At 32.0% G+C, this 22081-nt stretch overlaps 1 protein-coding gene and 1 pseudogene across 1 annotated transcript; one reads left to right on the top strand and one right to left on the bottom strand.

The window, feature by feature from the left end:
* Positions 1-8995: 8995 nt before the first annotated feature.
* On the bottom strand, positions 8996-13813 carry LOC101497069 (iron-sulfur cluster co-chaperone protein HscB homolog). Its single transcript, XM_012714914.3, has 8 exons — positions 13336-13813; positions 12404-12500; positions 11582-11671; positions 11266-11331; positions 10149-10217; positions 9869-10011; positions 9636-9698; positions 8996-9501 (listed from the first exon to the last, which is right to left on the bottom strand). Exons 1-6 carry the CDS (start codon positions 13677-13679, stop codon positions 9874-9876), a joined length of 804 nt encoding a protein of 267 aa, XP_012570368.1. The 5' UTR covers positions 13680-13813; the 3' UTR covers positions 8996-9501; positions 9636-9698; positions 9869-9873.
* A 1760-nt stretch (positions 13814-15573) lies between these two features.
* Positions 15574-17594, top strand: LOC113786232 (uncharacterized; annotated as a pseudogene).
* Positions 17595-22081: the final 4487 nt, after the last annotated feature.

Here is a 22081-nt window from a genome sequence, read left to right as displayed (position 1 = left end):
GTAGGGAAATTAGTGCACAAGCACTTGAGAATACATCCTACGAAAAGGTTGTGTGTGGGTTTGATGTCAGAGATAGAGTTCAAGACTACGAGTCACTCTTATTGAATATGAATATTACTTGTTATGCAAAGGTTCAAGTTAGGAGACATCTTTGTTTATGCACGATCTTATAGAAGCATTTGACGCTACTTCAAAAACTCTTTTTTAAATTCAAGTGGAGGGTTGTTGAAAATGGTTATGATAATAATAAGAATTAGTTGGTTTGAATTGAAAAAATAATGAAGTCCCACATAGGAGGAATGACATACACTAGTAGTATTTATAAGGTGGAGGTATAACAATTGAGGTGTGCCCCAAGAGGTACTCAATTTTGTGAAGGGATGAGAACGCACACAAATAGACCATCACAAACGCGCCGTCGTCCGGTCGGCTCGGACCTGGAGTTGGGCTAAGTGGTATATTATTTTTTAGTATCTGAAAAATTTTAAAAAAAAAAAATTTTTAGTAAATGCGTGTGTTTTTTCTCATTGATACGTTGTACATGTGTCAAAACCTAGCATTTTTCGTGTTTTAGTTTTCTGCGGATTCCCGTATCAGTTTTTTGTCCTGGACAAAACCTAGAAAATTTTGAAATGTAGTTTTTTGTAGAACTCCAATACGGTTTGTCTGGTTGTTTTATCCTGAGGATTTTTTGGTTAATAGTCTGTCTTACACAATTTGAATATGTAGCAAAACGTCTTAAAGAGAATGACATAGTCCGCAACTCAACCCAGTTATATCTTCGGTAGCATAAATTTATTTTGAAACAAAAATAACAAAATAGAATGAAAGTTATAGATAATTTAAGTAGTAAGAAACGCTCAACTAAGGAGTGATGACGCTGATGTGAGAGATGTCATGGTAGATAGGGAATTTGGTTTGGATAATCAAGATATGTCATATACGATGAATGAGATTCCAATGAAAGAGTCGAGAGCCAAAAAAAAAGGCCTTCGACTTGTCTTGTTTATGGAACTAGCCTGACATTTCAGCATATTCTTTCAAGATCTTAAGAATCTCCTTGGCATTAGAGATAGATGCCGCACAAAAAAAAAAAACAAAATGTCATCAGCATACAATAAGTAGGACGAGAAAGGCAAACCACATACCCATACAAAAGCCTGCAACGAACCCATTGGGCTTAAATGTCAATATATCGACTAAGCATTTCTCCTGCAACACAAAATAACAATGGAGAAAAAAAGTTTCCTTGTCGAACTTCACGTGAATAGGTGAAATAGCCCATTGAAGAACCATTAATAATAGTCGATATATGTATTATCTGAATGAAAAATTCTATAAAAACCACACATCTTAATCTAAAGTATGGTCGTCCGAACACAATCACATTGATATTATCCACTATAATAACTTTATAGTTTGAAATTCAATTCTAGTGTAACCCTAAGCTATAAAATGAAAGATTCACAATCCTACACAAAAAATAATCAAGTTTCAATTGTAAAGTAATATAAGATATATAATATAGAGATTGCATTATCTACGAAAACAATAGTTAAAGCGATTAATAAACACCAATAATCAAGTCAATCTAGAATACGATTTTAGCTATAAATTACTATATATATCCAATACAAAATTAATATTTTATATTATATAACACGTAGAAGCACGAGATCATAGACTGGTTAAATATAAAATTTTAATAAAGATATAATAGTATTCTCTTGAAATCATATTTACATTAAATTGATGGCTAAAATATAATTTTAATTTTTTATCTTTTATTTAATATTTATTTATTTTATCTTTTATCTTTTATCTTTCTTTTTTTCTTTATCTTTTATGAAATATTTATTTTAATTCTTAATAGAGAGACAAACTTGTATACTTTTATAAAAAATAAATGATTAAAATGATTATTAAATAAAAAATAAAAGACTAAAATAAAAATAAAAAGACCAAAACATATTAAAAAAATAAATGACAAAAACAAATATTAAAAAAAGAATAAAATTTAATTAAATTTAAGCCTAAATTTATAGAAAGAAAAAAAATTTATTTTTAAAAAATAAATCAAAGAAATACATTATAGAAGCTATCCAAGACACAAAGAAGGTTGAAAATAGAAAATATATATACAAATTACAAAGTAAGAAAATAAACATTTATTATTAATATTGATTATTTTTAAAAATAAAAATTAAACCACTAAAAGTCAAAATCACCTACCACCGTCCGAATACCAAAACCCACTAACATTTAAAATAAAGTAAACCAAAGACTCAGCACAAGTAAGTGGTATCCACCGATAATATAACCTAAACTTAAAATCCTAAAATTTGTTTTAAGCCAAAAATAATAACAAAATTGTTATATATATAATACTGTAATCCTCCATTTTTTATAACTTACAAACAAAGGTTCAAGTAGCGATATATAGTTAACTCTAAAGTTGTAATTACAATAACATGACTTTTATGATGAAAAAAAAATTTCACATGAGATTAATAATTATGGGGGTAGTTTTGTAAACCACCCAGTGAAGATGTTCATTGGTGCCCAAGTGGATGAGATGAATTGGTCTTGGGATGTAGACTTAATGTCCCACATGCAAATGACTAAATTGGTCAAAAGTTTAGGATATATGAGTATTAAATGTTTGCGGTACCAACATCCCAAGTACTTATTTACATGTGAACTTAGACCTCTCAACAATGACGATGATGTAGTAAAGTTTGTTGAAGATGTCAAAGTGTTCAACGTAATTGACGTCTTTGTGGAACACTATATAGATAATTCTATTATTAGTGATGATTGTCCAATTCAAGAGCCAGTTGAAGCTGAAAAACTCCAAGGTGAAGGTGAACAAGTTCAAACTAAACCAGTTCAAGCTGAAGTAGTTCAAACTGAACCAGATCAATCAGAACCTGAATCAGTTCAAACTGAACCAGATCAACCAGATTCTGAACCAGTTCAAACTGAACCAGATCAACCAGATTTTGAACTAGTTCAAACTGAACAAGATAAACCTGAATCTGAAGCAGTCCATGGTGAAAATTATCTGAGTGAAGAAGATGAAGATTATATTGCTAATTCAGAGGATGAAGATGATGATATGGGTGAGTTCTATGAGGGTGAGGATTGGGACTGGATTTCTGAAATACCAACTGAGATATTTGTTAATGTTGTAAGTGATGAAAATTCATCTGAAAGACATGCAAACCCAAAAGGAAATCCAGGGCCTAGTTCTGCAACTGATTTTGAAGAAAATTATGTGAATTATGATGATTTGGATACTCCACCAGGAAGTGAAGTTGATGAAGAGGATGTTAGGAAATTTCTTAAATTTAACCTACCTGAAAATGGTGATGAAGTAAGGTTTGAGTTGGGCCTAAAATTCAATACAAAAGAGCTAGTTAAGAATATCATTAAAGACTTTGCAATGGAGACTAAGAAAAACTTGTATTTCAAAAAGAATGATGGAAAGAGAATCATTGTTAGGTGTGAGCCAGAATTTCCATTTTACATGAGGATTACTAAGAGGACTTCAAACGAATATTGACAATTAGTGAGTTTCACAGATGATCATACATGACATAGGAGGACAAAAAATAGACAAGCTAAGACTGAATGGCTTGCCAATAAATTCGTTTCTATGTTGAGACATACATCTGAAATGAAACCCATGGAGTTGATAGTTGAGGCGCTTGATAAATGGGGTGTGAAGTTGTCTACATACCAAGCATATAGAGCCAAATTAAGAGCCATATAAATGATTTGAGGTGCTAAAAGGGAGCAATATGCACACTTGAGAGAATATGTCAATGAACTTAAGAGATCAAATCCAAATTCTACGATTATTATTAAGTGTGGTATGTCTGATGTTGAACCAGTCTTTGAGAGAATATATGTATGTTTGGAGGCTTGTAAGGCTGCATTTGCTAATACATGTAGGCTTTTAATTGGATTGGATGCTTGTTTTTTGAAGGGAGAATATGACAGTCAGTTAATAGATGCAGTAGGTAAAGATGAGAATAATCAAATGATTCTCATTGCATATGCAGTTGTTGAAGCGGAAATAAGAGACTCATGTCAATGATTTCTGGATCTTTTACTGGATGACCTCAACAATGTTCAGCATAGGCAATATGCATTCATTTCAGATCAGCAAAAGGTATGTATGCTAAAGTTTCTGAATCCTTTTTAACATTATGCAATCTGATTTGTCCTCTTACATTATGCAATCTGATTAAATTAGCTATGTTGAATTATGCAATCTGAATTAAATTAGCAATGTTTATGAAGTTACTGATTATGCAATTTGAATTATGCAACCTGAATCAACAATGTTTATGAAGTTTCTGAATTATGCAATCTGAATTAAATTAGCTATGTTGAATTATTATGAATTGATTTCAGGGATTAGTATCTGCCATTGCCAACATTGAGGCCCATGTGGAACACTGATTATGTGTTAAACACTTGTATAGAAATTGGAAGAAAAAAAGTATCCCGTATGACATATGAAAGAACTTATTTGGTTGCCAGTCAGAGCTACTGTGGTCCAAGATTGAGAGAAAGCAATGCAAAAAATTAAGGCAATCAATGAAGATGTTTGGAAAGACATGATGCAACTCCCACCATCTATGTGGATTAGGTCAGTATTTTGCACTGATACGCAATGTGATCTTCAAGTAAACAACATGTGTGAGGCTTTCAACATGGTTGTATTGGAGTATAGAGATAAACTTATCATAACATTACTTGAAGGTTTGAAATATTACATTATAATAAGGATTGTCAAACAGAAAGAGCTCATGCTATGATATAGAGACAATATATATCCTAAGATTCAACAAATATTGGAAAAGGAAAAAAGAGCAGATGGGGGATGGTTTCCAACTTGGCATGGAGATGATGATTTTAACTTGTTTAGTGTCACAAATGGTATAGATACTTATACAGTAAATCTACACACAAAAACTTGTGCTTGTCGTAAGTGAGATTTGACCGGTATTTCGTGTTGTCATGCTCTTGTTTGTATATGGCAACACCTAACCGATCCAGAATCGTACGTTTCACCTTATCGAAAAACTTGATTTTAAATGCATTATTGGTATTGTTGTAGTTCAACTTATGTTCTGTTTCTATTCTAAAATATGTTATTAACATGTTGTTCTAGTTCAGTTACATGTTGTTCTACTGGTTCAGTTTAGTTCTGGTTTTAACATGCTGTTATGGTTGTGTTTTAACATGCTGGTTTTTAACATTCAGTTCTGGTTCAGTTAGGTTATGGTGGTGTTTTTAACATGTTGGTTTAGTTAGGTTCAGTTTTGGTTTTTAACATTCAGTTAGGTTATGGTTAGGTTCAGTGTTGGTTTTTAACATTCAATTTTGGTTCAGTTCTGTTATAGGTTATTAACATTCAGTTCTGATTCATTTCTGTTATAGATTATCAACATTCAGTTTTTAATATGCTGTTATGGTTGTGTTTTAACATGTTGGTTTTTAACATGCTGGTTTTCTGACATGTTTCTGGTTCATTTTTGTTATAGATTATTAACATTCAGTTTTTAATATGTTGTTATGGTTGTTTTTTAACATGCTAGTTTTTAACATTCAGTTCTGGTTCAGTTAGGTTATGGTTGTATTTTTAACATGTTGGTTTAGTTATGTTCAGTTTTGGTTTTTAACATTAAGTTAGGTTATGGTTAGGTTCAGTGTTGGTTTTTAACATTCAACTTTGGTTCAGTTCTGTTATAGGTTATTAACCTTCAATTCTGGTTCATTTCTGTTATAGGTTATTAACATTCAGTTTTTAATATGCTGTTATGGTTGTGTTTTAACATGTTGGTTTTTAACATGCTGGTTTTCTGACATGTTTTCGGTTCTTTAAATAGGAAAAAAAACTTCTTGACATGTTACTCTCACATTATAATGCCATCAAATGGACCAAAACTTTGGCAAGCGTCAAATGGAGAGCCTGTAAATCCCATAATCATGAGAAGAGCACCGGGTAGACCAAAGAAAAATAGGAACAAGTCCAATGACGAGCCAAAAGGTTCTAACATACTATTAAGACGGTTTGTAACTGTGAAATGTAAAAATTGTGGAAAGCTTGGCCACAACATGAGGACATGCAAGGGTAAAAGTGCAGCAGATAGAGAGATACCAAAAGGTGGAAATAACGTCAACATAACAAAGAAAGCAAAGACAACAAGGGTTGGAGGAGATAAGGGAGAAACACCAACAGTTTTATCTCAAGATTCACAAGCTCCACAAACTCATGATTCACAAATCAATTGAAGGAACTAAACTTGTGAATTTTATTTTGGTTATTATGAATATGTAATGATACTTGAGAATTTTATTTTGTAGTAGTATGATATTTTTTTTGGACCTAAGTTCTTATGGAATGATTATTTTGTAATGCAGTAGTATGTAATGATGGAATGATGTACTGATTGTTACCTAAATTCTAAATTATGATTATTTTGACATGACAGTAAATTTAGTATGTTATCTTGAATGAGCAAATTTGTTTGAGCATTAATATTAGACAACTGCATTATATCTTGAATGATACCTAACTACTGGAAATTTGTTTGACCAAATTGCATTAATACAATGATACCGAACTGAATTATTAACATGTAAAAATAGACAACTGAATTACAATAATACCAATTTCATTTCATAATAACAACCTTATTCATTCAAATTTGATTATATTACAACTTCAATTCATCATCATAATTTTTTGGCACATTGTCTTTCTTCTTGAATTCATCGATCTTTTTTTATCAAAGACATAATAACTTCTTTTGCTCGTTCTCTCATTGGCTCATCAAACCAATCGAAAAAGTTGCAAGATTTTTTTATCTTGTAACTGAAACAACATAACAAAAAAAAAGATTGAATCTTCTTTCAATAAATTTTTATAATCTCAAAATAATACAACAAAAAATAAAATCTAGAATTTTGACAAATAGTTTACTTTATAAAATCCACAACCATGAAACCTTCGACCTGGATTTTCAGTCGTCCAAGAAGTACACAAAGGAGATTCAAGTCCACACAAACATTCTCTCCTTCTAATTCTCAAATGAGAATTGTTGCTTGTAACTGAATACGAATGAGAAGACATTTTCCCCCAAAAAACACAAGGAACAAAGAAAGAAGAAACGAAACAAATGAAGAAGAAGAAACAACGGAAGAACAAAGGATGAACACAAATGAAACAGATGAAAATGATGAAGAAGAAAAAGAAGAACCCAAATGAAGAATACGAACGATGAAGAAGAAAAACGAAGATGAAGAAGAAGAAGAAGAAGAAGAAGAAGAAGAAGAAGAAGAAGAAGAAGAAGAAGAAGAAGAAGAAGAAGAAGAAGAAGAAGAAGAAGAAGAAGAAGAAGAAGAAGAAGAAGAAGAAGAAGAAGAAGAAGAAGAAGAAGAAGAAGAAGAAGAGGAAAAGGGAAGATGAAGAAGAAGTGGTCGATTTTGATTTTAGGGTTCACGAATTGCTTCTATTGAATTGGGGCTGATTTTGATTTTAGGGTTCACGATTTTGATTTTGATGCGTTGCTGCTTTTTGAACTTAATTTTGACTATTTTTTTTAAAATTTGGAATAATATAATAATAGTTTTTAAAAATATAAATTGTATTTTTTAATTTGGAATAATATAATAATGACTTTATTTCACGTCTGCCACGTCACCATTTTTTTTGACACGTCATTAAAAAATGACAACTCGTCATGATTTTGTCTCAAATTCTGTTTTGGGGATCAAAACTAGAGACAAACAAATTGAGGAAACTACTTTTACAATTCACCTAAAATAGGCGGATCAAAAGTGCAATTAAGCCAAAAAATTATTGTAAATAGAAGATAAAACATATCATGTGATAGAAAAAATAACAAACATTCCTAAATGGTGTAATTTACAATATATTTGTACCTTCACAAAATAAAAAAAGCTTGCTCTCAAATCTCAATTACCTTATAGAAAATTCATCGCTTCAACAAGAAATTATAGATAACATCATTGAGATTGCAAAGAGATATGAAACCTCATTAAAAATGCATAGATTGATCCATATTATGAATCACCTTATGTAGAGGTTTATATGATTAATTTTATTTATCAAATAACCTTTTGCAATGGAAAGAAAGTATCTATACATTTTATGATGTTTCAAATCTTATACAATGTCGTTGATGTTCCCCATTATACAATTATCTCATAGAACCTTACTGAAATACAATATGTATAGTGTTGCCCGATAAAATTTGTAGCTTGCATTTCTTGCGGGACTAAATCAAAATAATGCTATATCTATATCATGAACTAGAGACTCGAATTTAAAATCAAAATAATAGCCATATTTTTCGTCTAATGTATAAGATACGATTATAAGTAGGATAATTGATAAATTTTCTTCAAAGTTTTTAAATGGATCTTTTCAAAATTTTAACTATATTAGTTATTTAAAATTCCTCTTAATTACATACTTTACATATACTTTGTAACAAATAAATAAGCAATAAATATTTTTTTAGAAACAATAAATACCGAATATGAAAAAACAAAATAAATAGTTAACAAATTTAATATTATTAAATGAATCAATATTGTTTTAAGTAAAACAAAATTGATATTACTATGAACTTTATTGATACATATGTAATTTAGTCATTGAAATTTTATATTTATGGTTGATATTTTACATGAGTAATATGTCTCTTGAGGTTTTTGTTTTTCTCTTTTTATATAATCTACTTTTAACCTTAAAAATATCTTAAGACAATAATAAATATGATTTTGCTTGATTACTGTCACTTTTTATATACACATTTTAATTTTATTGTTTTGCAAAAGACCTGTGAAAATGAATCATAGGATAGTTAAATATAAAAAAAAAAAAAAAAATTAGTATGGTGACCCTAAAATCAAAATCAGCCCCAATTCAATAGAAACAATTCGTAAACCCTAAAATCAAAATCGACCACTTCATTATCGTTGGTGACTTCAATCTCAATCAAAGAGACAAAGCAATGTCTAACTAATAACATTTCCAAATGTGGTTTAAAGAGACAACATCAAAATGCATAACCACAGACGTGAATTCATTGTTATCCTAGCCACAAAACACCTTTATAGCATCAAATACAAGTGTAGCAAAATTGCCTTGGTGAGGAAAATACCTACATAATATACATATGTATTCAGGATGACATAAATATTGCTTAGTTGCATGCGGCGGACCTGAACGAGTGTTCATGCTAGGGTCGTGCCTCGTGGTGCGTGACATGTAAACTTACACGTGCATAAAGTAGCGGCAATAAGGTTCATTGATACATATGATGAAATCAAATGGTCATTTATTACTGATAGATAGGCCACTTCATTTGGATCAATGAATCAAATTCTTCATAGTTCATACTATTGATAATCGATCTACCATTTGCCCCAAAGCAATAGCTCCTTGTTTGAAGCCTACAGTAACATATAATCAACAATAATATGAAAATAAAGAAATCTGAGAAAAAGTTACAAGCAGGGGCAGATTAAGATAAACTATTCAAAAAATTCAAAGGTAGCAGAAAATTCAGTTGTTGACAGAGATGTACATTTATTTAACTTTGAAAGCCTTGATGCATAAAAGGCTGACCAGGCAAAACAGTAATGATATCCTGGAAAATGATTAATTATAATATCAGAAGTGATTAGCAATGAATAAATCTTCAAATAAATACTGCATATAGAGCTATTCACCTTAAGCTTCAATTGTTTTCAAAATTCTTATTTGCAATCCTACCAAGTGTGGTGTAAGGTACGAGGCAAAAGAAAATGATGATATTACCTATATCAGAGCTTCTTTACAACTTCCTCAATTACACGACAATAGTAAGTCATTCTCCTAATTGCTTTCTTTGCTTCTTCAAAATTCCGTCTTTGAAAGGCATGAGCAAAGGAATTAGACCAATTTTGAAGTTTCTCCTGCATCTGGATGAACAATCAAAGGATAATATGAAGAAACAACATCAAAATAATCATAATTCAAAATCTGTATTTTAACTGATTATGCAGTCTCTTTTGTAGCATAGCACTTCTGCCTTGCAAATTTGAATTTCCGAGCATACCTGAGAACGAATGTCATTCAAAGCCTCAGAGTTAGTTGCTTCTTCAACTTCTTCTCTGATTTCCATAATCTGGAGAAAATTTTACAAATAGATTGGGATTAGGTTGTAGAAGTAAACAATATGCATAGTATACTTTGTAGCACCAACACTTCTGATCGAATGTGTGCTTGGTGTCCGACACAGACATAGAAACATGTAATTACATTCAATTCATTCATTTCTCAAACTATTACCAGTGTCGATGTATCAGTATCGTGTCCAGTATTTGTCTTTGTGTCAGTGCTTCATAGATACTATACAATTAACTTTACCAATTTAAATTCCAGGATTCAATTTTATGCTCTAGAAAAAGGAAGCCGATTTATTTAAGAGAAAGATAAATAAAAGCCGAGCAAACCAAAATGAGAAAAAAAGAAAATGTTTATGTATAATAAAATGCCATTTTCATTTCCATTGAACATATACATTGCTGGAGTGCAATTTCTATAATGAAACTACACATGTTATTTTCACTTTCAAAGAAGGTAAGCCAACCTTCTAACAGCTGAGAAAGCACATTTATAATTGGAAATGGATTATCAAATGCTAAAATAAATAAACTTATACATCACAGTTTCAATATAATCAACTGTTGTAACTAGCCACCACAATTGATCCGAGATCATATATATATATATATATAGGGAGCATACCAAATGAGAGAAGTTTTACGATGAGAGGGTGAAAGAGTTAAATCTTGACCACACCACTATACATGTATGGTCAAGATTAGAAGAAAAAGTCATATGATTTTTTTAAGTGATCATGTGCTACTTAATTAACTCTTAATCATGATCATCCATGTATGGTTGTGTGATCAAGATTTAACCCTCTCATTGTAAAACTCCTCTCATTTGATATACTCCCATATATAAATATATGTCATTTTCTAGATATCTTTATTTTTGTCCGGACGATAGAGATGCAGGTGCAAGTATTTCAAAATTCAAATAAACCTTGAGAATGAGATGTGATTTAAGCTTCCAACCACTTATTTTATGAGGAACTTGTTTCACTGTTATTTTGTTTACTACAGAAACCAGGTTAAAGATAAATTTCACAGGCTTTATTCAATTACCTCTGCTAGTAATTCTGGATCTGAAATTGTCTGCTCCTCATCAATTTCCACTCCATTGATCTTCAGCTAAAAAAATACGGCGCAACATTACTTGGTATCAACAAGAAGAAACAGTAAACAGTATATAACTAAAGAAAGTGATTGAAAGCCTGTTGATGACATATTTAATTTATTTGTTTCTATGATCAAATAATAAATTTCTACGTCACAGATATATTTTCACCATTGAACTTTTAAAATGTTCAAATTACGTAGAGATTTCCGCTACTGCAATTATGCATCATCAATTTGATTCTGGGCGTGGAAATAAGCTTACCATGTAAATTGCTCTTGACAAAGGATTGCTAAGTGTACGGTAAGCATCAATCACTCTCGCAGATTGTTCAGCAGCAAATTCTCTTTCTTTCTAACAAATTGAAGTAAATAAAACAAAGTTGTTAGTATCTCCAAAAACACATTCAACTTCACTACCTTACCGTTGCTCGCGGGTCAAATTGAAGTAATATTTGTATTTTCTAAATTATTAAGTCTCACTACGTTTCGGAGCAATCGAAAATTCCAAAATCAACTGAAGTCCGAATAACAATAACATTGAAATGAAATCCTATATCAATTTTCTACAAACGTTTCTACCTTTCAAATACTATTAATATCCATTTGACTTGTTGGTGCCTAATACTGCAACCTATATAACAGCAGAAATAAACACAGTTTAAGAACAAACATAAAATTGCATCTAAGCTGCAACCACTATGATTCTAACATGCAGAGAACAAAGGTGTTCACATTGTAAGGTAAATAATAAGTTGGAGAAAAGTAACAACTAAATAGACTTTGAAAAATTGAAATCAATGACATACATATATCAACTAAATAAACAAGAGACATCATATAGATATATACAACCTTTCAAATAAAGACCCAATTCTTTAAGACACAAATATCAAACTGCAACAAATTTGTCTTTCTCAGAAATCCAAATCACAAACCCCTCCCCTCCCTTAAAGACTGAATGAAAATTATGAAACAAAAAAACTCTTACGATTGCTCACCGGTCATCTCCAATTCCAAAAAAAAAAAAAAGGGGAATAGTATGAAATAAAAAGGAAGAGGAAAGAACATATCCCCTAAGACAAACCTGTGATTTTGAATGCACCAAATCAGGATGTAGTTTCTTTTGCCACTCTTTGTACTTGCCCTCCAAATCGATACCCTCTACATCATACTTCCTCTCCCTGTTTTCAATTCAAAAAAAAACAAATACATTGCTTTTGAGTTTCTCAACTTATTTATTATAGCCTTAAATATACTTTTCGTCTTTTATCTTTTACCTAATAATCATAAATAAATAAAAAGATAAATGAACAAAATGAACAATTGGTAAAAGATAAAGAAAGAAAATTATATTTAAACCTTTATTATAATATTCACACAATAATCATAAATCAACGAATAAGCAGCCATTTTGGTCTCTGAATGTGTACGGCGTTGTCACAATAATCCTTAAATGTATCAAAATCACCAAAACATACCTAAATATGTTGTTTGTTAGTCATTTTGGTTCTCAAATTTGTCTAGTTAGTCACTTTTAATCCTCAAATGTCTTTGTTTCTTGATCAATTTAGTCCTTAAAATTACTAATCGAAAAGATATTGGGGATGTATTAACAATTTCAGTACATTCAGAGACTATAGTGACCGCACTCCGCACATTCATGGACCAAAATGGATATTTACTCGTCAATAGATTTCTTTTCCTCCATTACAGAAACAAATAATCATATGTTGACAGTCCAGATATAGAACTCAACTCAGAAGCCTAACAAAGACACAATTATGACACCTAAAAGAATACAATTTCCTCTTGATCTTGATGACAGAACATACATAATACATTACAACCTTGACAATTAAAAAAGTTCTAGAATGTAAAATAAAATAATAATCAAGCAGCTTCCTAATAAAAGATATATATGCCTCAAATCAACACAATCCATAATAAAGATAAAAAACTTTGTTAACAATTTCAGCACCCGTAACAAATAAAAAATAAAAAATCACAGAAACTTACGACCCAAAAATTTGGAAATAGTCAATCGAATGATCAACGGGTTGAATGGAGCAACAAGATTGGCAGAAGAGGAAAGGTGTGGATTGAGGAACAGCATGACAATTCCAGCACGTAGTTTGGAAATTCTCTTCAGATTTTGAGCATGAAATTTTCCTGCAGAATCTAAGAAACCCAAAAGGGGAAGAATAACAGAGATTATCACAGGGTGTAAAGGGTGGTGATGGAATTATTGGAGCTGATGAATGAAGAGATTGTTTAAGGTGATGAGAAAAACGTTGGGGAATTGAAGTTAAAGTGCGGTTGAAAAATGTTGAAAGGGGTGTGAAAAGTAACTTCTTTGACATTGTGTAAGAAGAAGAGTTGCAGAAGCTAGCGATTCCTGAATTTTGGAAGGGTTTAGCTTATTCTACAGTGGATCGGGTTTTGAAGTGGTTTATGGTGGATGGTAATTATTGACCGTTAGATTAAGCGGTCTCACCAAATGTTAGTATGGTCTCTCTGCACTGAATCAAAGCGCCCATTTCTCAGATCTATCTTCCTCTCTGACGGAGCAGAATTCTCCAATGAATGAGAGTGGTTGATCACGAAAAATTTAAGGGAATAGGGTCCGAAGACTGAACAATTCGTATATAAATCACTCCTTTGTTATCCATTTTGTGAACAATTGCATGTTTTGAACATTGTATTTCTCGCACACAAAACTATTTGAATGAGAATTATAGGAAGTTATGATTAGTAGATGTGTGTGATTAGTGATTGTGGACATGAAGCCGAAATCCGAACCAAGAACTACTAAACTAGTAAAGAAAATATCAATTTCGAAGAGTTATGAGAAAGAGTAAACATGCAATGTTGCTGCTTCGGTTCTATGACACGTGCACACACATATCTACAAGGTTGAAGCTTGGGTTCAAAGAAGCTTTTTGGTGAGATGTTTTCAAGTGTGTACCTTTTTGTTGTTCAAAGAAGGTTCTCGAATCATTAAAATAAAAGAGCTTGAAACAGGTCAGTTGAAACAGTTTGGAATCTCTTTAGCCAAATTGTCAAGAAAGTTCGATCAACCTTGATATATGCAAAGACATTACAAAGACATCCAGAAAGATCAAAACATGAACTCCAGATTGATCATCAATCTCAAGAAAGATCAAATTTTCAGAACTAGATTGATAATCAATCTTCGTGTTCTGCATAAATTCAACAGTGTTCTTCCTACTTCTACATTGAGTTATAATCATTCTCCAAACTATTTTGGACAGATTTAAAGTTTCAGATCAAGGCTGTAACATCAATAATGAAGTAAGAAGCTTCAAAAGTCTTTAAACTATTCAAAATCATTCAAAGGCTGGATTATTTTTAATCTCATATATTGGTTTTGGTCAAATCTGACAAAGCACTACCAACAGTTCTTTTGACCCTTAGTTAATGCTCCTAAAACGCCTATAAATGGAAGGCCAATATCCAGGATTAAACGAGAAATTCAAGTGCTGTCAATTCCCATAAATCATTCACATTCACATACTTGAAGTTCTCATTTTCACAAAGAAGAAATAGTTCTAAATCCTTACATTATATTGTTTTACTACTGCTAATTTCTTTGTAAAGAATCGAATCTCAAACAAGAGTTGAGACATTTCAGATTCTATCAAAACAATCTTATCACTATTGTAAAACTCAAACTATAAGAGTTTAATTATAGTTTGATTATATTGTAACGAATCCTATCAAGATAGATAGATATCGTATTCGCTTTCTGGGTGGAGAATAAAGCTTGAAACAGATCAGGGTCGACCTGTGCTGAGTGCTATAAAATCAAGAAGGCTCTTTGTTTTAAACCCTTAGTGGAAAATCTCACAGTTGTGAGGACTTGACGTAACCCAAGTTGGGTGAACCACGATATATTGTTGTGTGGTATCTCTTCCCTTATCTATTTACTTTCAGTTTGATTGATTAACAAGTTAAAAAACTTAAACAGAATTGCAAATTTTAACTAACCAAGGTCGTTCTCTGTTTTCTAGTTAAAATCAAGAACGTTATTCGTTTTCTGTTTTCACAACCAAGATCAATCTTGAGTTATTTTCTTCAGTTTTTAACATGAATTTTTAAAAGGTGCATTTACAATTCAATCCACTCATTTCTTGTAAATCGACATTGTTACTTCAATTGGCATCAGAGCTCGGTCTCTAGAAAGATTTAAAAAAACACCTAACAAGTGCTAGAGAAAAGATCTAGAAGAAAAAAATGTCGAAAGCCAAATACATTGTTGAAGGAGGATCTTCGAACAGACCACCATTCTTTGATAGAACTGATTACTATTTCTGGAAAAATAAGATGCAGTTGTTTCTGAAATCTCAAGATACAAGGATGTGACGCATCATTACAGATGGAGATTTCATACCAAGGGTTGATCAAGATGACTCAAGCTCTGCTATGAAGAAAGAAGCAGACTTGACAGCTGATGATAAAACTAAGATACTTCTAAATTCTAAAGCTTAGTTATTTTTATCATGTGCCTTAAGCAGGGAAGAAAGTGAAAGAGTAGATGAATGCACAACTGCAAAAGAAGTTTGGGATACGCTACAAACTCATCATGAAGGAACAAGTTATGTCAAAGAAACAAAGATAGATATTGGCATAAGGAAATTCGAACTGTTCGAAATGCAAGAAGGAGAAACTATTGATGAAATGTACTCAAGGTTCACAACAATAGTAAATGAAATGTGTTCTCTTGGCAAATCTTTCACAGTTCAAGAAAGAGTAAGAAAAATCATGAGGTGTCTTCCAATCATATGGAGACCAATGGTAACAACTATAAGCCAATCCAAGAATCTTGAATCACTTCCTCTAGAAGAATTAATTGGAACTTTAAGAGCACATGAAGTATTGGTACAAGAAGACAAACCAATCTAAAAGGGAAAGACAATAGCACTAAAAGCATCTCAAGAAAAAATCACAGTACAAATAGAAGAATAACCAGAAGAAAACGAACAAGAAGAAGCTGATGAAATTGCTTTTCTCACAAGAAGAATACAAAGAATGATGAGAAGAAGAGATCAAATCAAAAAGGGATTTCAAAACAAAAATCCCAAAACAGAAGTAGACAAAAGCCAAGTCACATGCTTTGGATGTAACAAATTAGGACATTACAAAGCAGAATGCCCCTTAAACAAGAATCCACCAAAGCGATTTCCTTTCAAGAAGAAATCAATTATGACAACATGGGAGGATTAAGAAGAATCAGAAGCTGAAGAAGATGAGGAAGCTAACATATGCTTAATGGCAAAAACAGAGGAAGAGAAGGTAATAAATTATGAACCATGTTATTTATGTGAGCAAATGGGAAAAGAATTTAATAACTTGTTAAATGATTCAAATCTCTTTATTCAAAAATGTAGTTTTTTAAAAGAACATTTTCATAAAGAAAAAGAATAAAAAGAAGAAAGTCAAGCTAGGAATAATATGCTAAAAAACATCATTCAAGAATTAAAAGAAATGCATAAACAAAATTTTGAAAAACAAAAAGGTCAAGAACGTTCTGCGCTGAAAATAGAGAACATTCTCCTTAAAAATGAAAATGAACTTCTTAAAACAGATTTGTTGAATTTCATTAAAGCCACTGAAACTTTCCAAAAAATTATGGGATCTCAAATAGGAATCTTTGATAAAGCTGGTCTTGGTTTTAATCAAACTCAAAAAAAAAAAAAGTTGTATGAAATTTTTTTTGTCCTAAAAAGAAAGGAAGAAAAATGTAAAACTAGATGTTCTTATTGTAAAAAACTTGGACATCTGAAATTTGCTTGCTATTTCAGAAAAAGGGATGAAAAGATTAAAAGTATGAGCTTGATTAGAAAAGGAGATCGTTCTGCCAAGACAGTATTGGTAAAACTGCAAAAAGGAGAACATTCTCCAGACTGTTTTTCAAAACGGAGAAAGTTCCAAAACGAAAGTTGAACCTTCTCCAGAAAAACTGGGAAAATGAGAACAATCTGAAATTATCTCAAAATCAAGTTTACAATCTTTTGAAACACAGAGTATCAAATCAATTTCAAAATCAACAGTTAAATGTTCAGTTTGTTTCAAAAACAATCATGGAAAAACGATGTGTCATTTTAAAAATAAACAATATTTTAAAACTAACTCCCAAGGACCCAAAACAATGTGAGTACCTAAGGTTGAACTAACGTCATATGCAGGTTGGATTTCCAAATATAAAGAGAAAGCCTTGGTTCTTGGACAGTGGTTGTTCAAGACACATGACATGAGATGAAGGTTGTTTTCTAACATTCATCAAGAAGGGTGGAGGATCGGTTACTTTTGGAAATAACAATCAAGCTCAGATTAAAGGTAAAGGAACCATTGGTAAGACAAACTCTGCTCAAATAACTGATGTTCAATATGTTGAAGATTTAAAACACAATCTGTTAAGCATAAGTCAGCTATGTGACAATGGATGTGAAGTTATTTTCAAACCCAAAGTATGTGAAATCAGAAAAACTGAAACTGGAGAAACTTTGTTTTCTGGAAATCAAAAGCAAAATTTGTATGTTTTGTATCTTGAAAAACTATCTGACGAGTCATGCTTTATATCAATCAATAAAGACAAATGGATATGGCATAAAAGAGCTGGTCATATTAGTATGAAAACAATCTCAAAAATCTCAAAATTAGATCTTGTTAGAGGATTACCCAAACTCAATTTTGAAAAAGATAAAATATGTGAAGCATGTGCAAAAGGAAAACAAGTCAAGAGTAGCTTTCATTCAAAAGATTTTGTAACCACAAACAGAACTCTTGAATTACTTCACATAGATCTTTTTGGGCCAGTCAAAACAACAAGTCTAGGAGGAATGAAATATGGTTTCATTATTGTTGATGATTTCTCAAGATTTACTTGGGTGCTATTTTTAAAACAAAAAGACGATGCATTTGACGCATTTAAAATATTTTGCAAGAAAGTACAAAATGAAAAAGAATCCAACATCATTTCTGTAAGAAGTGATCATGGAGGAGAATTCATAAATGTTTCATTTAAAACCTTCTTTGATGAACTTGGCATTTTTCATAATCTTTCATGTGCAAGAACTCCACAACAAAATGGAGTTGTTGAACGAAAAAATAGAACATTACAAGTAATGGCAAGAACCATCTTGGAAGAATCCAACGTTGAAAGGTATTTTTGGGCTGAAGGTATAAACACATCTTGCTATATCCTATACCGTGTATCCATAAGAAAGATCATCAACAAAACACCATACGAAATCTGGAAAAATAGAAAATCCAACATTTATTACTTTCATAGTTTTGGTTGTTATTGTTATATTTTAAACAACAAAGATATAATTGGAAAATCTGATAAAGCAATATTTCTTGGTTATTCAACTGACTCTAAAGGATATAGGGTATTTAATCTAAGAACTAATGTTGTAGAAATAAGTATGCACATATTATTTGATGAGTTTGATGACTTAGATTTAAGTAAAAAAGATGAGGAAGAAGAAACTCCAATCGAGTTACAGCAGCAAAACAGTTTGCAGAAAACTGAGATTGATAAACAATCTCCGTTTCACTCTTCACCAAAAAGCTGGAGAACGATTGAATATCATCCTCAAACTCAAATTATTGGAGACACGGCTGATGGGATTCAAACAAGAAAATCATTCAAGAATGATGAAAACAACATGACAATGATATCCCAGATTGAACCAAAATCAATTAAGGAAGCCATCATTGATCAATCTTGGATAGATGCTATGAAGGAAGAACTACTACAATTTGAAAAAAATGAAGTCTGAATACTACTACCTAATCCATTAGATCAAACAATCATTGGTACACGTTGGGTCTTCAAAAATAAACTAGATGAAGAAGGTAAGGTTATCAGGAACAAAGCAAGATTAGTAGCTCAAGGCTACAATCAACAAGAAGGTATAGATCATGATGAAACCTTTGCTCCGGTTGCAAGGTTAGAAGCTATTCGTATACTTCTTGCATATGCATCTCATAAGCTTATTAAATTGTTTCAAATAGATGTTAAAAGTGCATTTTTTAATGGATTCTTAAATGAACAAGTTTATGTGAAACAACCCCCATGTTTTGAAAATCAATCAAAACCAAATCACGTTTTCAAACTTACCAAAGCTTTATATGGCCTAAAACAAGCACCAAGAGCCTGGTGTGAACGATTAAGTTCATTCTTAATCAAAAGTGGATTATTAAGAGGAAAAATCGACACTACATTATTTAAGAAAACAAAAAAGAATGACTTATTTATTGTTCAAGTATATGTTGATGATATCATCTTTAGATCAACAAATAAAAAAATGTGTGAAGGTTTCTCAAAACTTATACAAAGTGAATTTGAAATGAGTATGATGGGAGAATTAAGGTATTTTCTTACAAATTAAACAATATGAAAATGACATCTTTATTTATCAAGAAAAATACATATCTACTGGTCAAATATAAAATGAATGAATCAAATATCATGACCATTTCCATGCATCCATCTTCTTCTTTAGAGAAAGATGAAAATGGCAATTTTGTTTCTGAAAAAGAATATAGAGGAAGGATTGGTTATTTGCTTTATTTAACTGCTAGTAGGCCTGATATAGCATTTGCAGTGGGATTATGCGCTCGATTTCAATCAGCACCAAAAGAATCACATTTGACAGTAGTAAAACGAATATTTAGATATCTTGTTGGAACCACTAATCTTGGTTTTTGGTATAGAAAAGGTTCGCATTTTGATCTTATAGCATATTGTGATGCTGATTATGCTGAAGATAAAATTGAAAGAAAAAGCACAAGTGGAACATGTCAGTTCTTAGGTGAAGCATTGATCAGCTGGTCCTGCAGAAAACAAAACACTATAGCCTTATCAACAACTGAAGCTGAATATGTCTCAGCAGCAAACTACTGTTCACAAGTTCTATGGATTAAGAATCAACTCGAAGACTACTCAGTAAGCTATTCCAGTATTCCAATTTATTGTGATAATACCAGTGCTATAAATCTGTCTAAAAATCTAATACAACACTCTAGATCAAAACATATTGAAATAAAACATCATTTCATTCGTGATCATGTCAATAAGAAAAATATCGAATTAATCTTTGTTGATACTCAAAATCAACTTGCTGACATCTTCACAAAGCCTCTTGTCGAGGATAATTTCAATTTGATCAAAGAGACACTGAAAATCACGAAAAATCCAGAAAATTCTGGATAAAATCTGCTTCTGCAGAAAACGAAGAACGTTTTTCAATCTTAGTTTTTCAGATATCAGTCTCCGTTTTGACTATTAACATTCTCCTCTGAGTCATCACTTTTCCTCACAAGTCCAAAAGGGAAATATTGGCATTTAATGCATGTGTCTCTTTACCTGTAAAAGAGAAACTGACACAGCACTCATGCCCCCAAAAAATCATTTCCTCCTTCCCAAGATAATCATTGTCCTTCTCACGTTTCTGACAATCTTTTTAACCACTCCATCTTCTTTTCCTAAAAAACAGCAAACAAAACCTTCAAACCTCTCATCTTCTTCCTCCAATCTCTCTCACTCAGACTTCTCAACTCCCAAGTCATGGCACGCACAAAACAATCTGCAAGAAAGAATGCATATCCCTATTCACCTTCTTCATCATCCCCATCATCTGATTCATTTCAACACTCACCTTCTCCACCACCACGACCAACTCCACCACACATTTCCTCTGATACTTCGTTTTTCTGATTATCTTTCATCATCCCCTGAAACTAACCCTAATAATCTTCCTATCAATCCCAATCCCATATCCACTATTCTTCCACCACTATACACATGTCCTCCTCCTAATATTGCTCAAGTTCCATCTCATCTAAGAAAACCTATGATACCAAAAAGACCTCCATGAGAGTTCAATTTGGCATTGGAACTTCCAAAGCCAAAACAGAAAAACCCTTTTACTTCATCATCTCCGATTCCGAGACTGATGACTCGTCTGAAACTCCTTCTCCCACAACTGTTAAAGAAAAAGCACAACCCAAACCCATCACTCCTTCAAAATCTTCATTCTCTTCCGAACCCTCTCAATCAACTCCTCCAAATCAAAAAAGGAGATTGATCGAAGAAATATTTTCCTCTCTTCCAAAATCATCTCAGCCTTCAACTCAATCCAAAAAGACCAGGAAAACTAAAACCACCATGACCATCGCCCAGTTCATAGCCAGAAACAAACTCAAAAAACCCCCCAAAGAAAGAAAATGCTTGTACCCAAACAAAACCTAAAACTCACTGAAACAGCTTCTCCAAAACAATCTCCATCTCCAAAATGTTCCTTTGTCCCAAATCCAGAACGTTCTCCAGTACATATCCCTTCACTCTCTCCACAAAAAGAACGTTCTCCACATCAAGAACGTTCTTCTGCTCACCCAATCTCTCCTTCAGAACCTTCTCCAAATCCAGAAACTTCTCCACTTTGTACACCACCCTCATCAACAAAAACCAAACGATCTCCAACTCCAGAACATTCATCTTCCTCCACTTCTGAAACATCTGAACCATCTCCACCTACCAAAAAATCCAAACCAAACACACTCCCTCTCATGTCACCAAAAAACTCCAAACATTTCAAAGATAAATGGGCTCAACGCCCAATTGGAATCGGCAGAGTTTTTGTTTTTGATAAACTCATTATTGATGGCAATGATGTCTAGCATCACACTAATGCTCTAGACTGGACATCATTCTTACAAACATTTGAGTGTTACT

Source organism: Cicer arietinum, chromosome 4 (assembly GCF_000331145.2).
Source record: "Cicer arietinum cultivar CDC Frontier isolate Library 1 chromosome 4, Cicar.CDCFrontier_v2.0, whole genome shotgun sequence".
NCBI lineage: Eukaryota > Viridiplantae > Streptophyta > Magnoliopsida > Fabales > Fabaceae > Cicer > Cicer arietinum.
This window is presented reverse-complemented; position numbering and strand designations above follow the sequence as displayed.

Bases quoted from the DNA above. Each gene is read 5' to 3' on its own strand.
- LOC101497069 (XM_012714914.3), bottom strand. From the start codon at position 13,679: ATGTCAAAGAAGTTACTTTTCACACCCCTTTCAACATTTTTCAACCGC. The intron at 11,672-12,403 runs GTTTGTCTTAGG...TCAATTTGTTAG, and splicing joins TGGTGCATTCAAAATCACAG to AAAGAAAGAGAATTTGCTGC. The intron at 11,332-11,581 runs GTAAGCTTATTT...GTATTTTTTTAG, and splicing joins TGTCAAGAGCAATTTACATG to CTGAAGATCAATGGAGTGGA.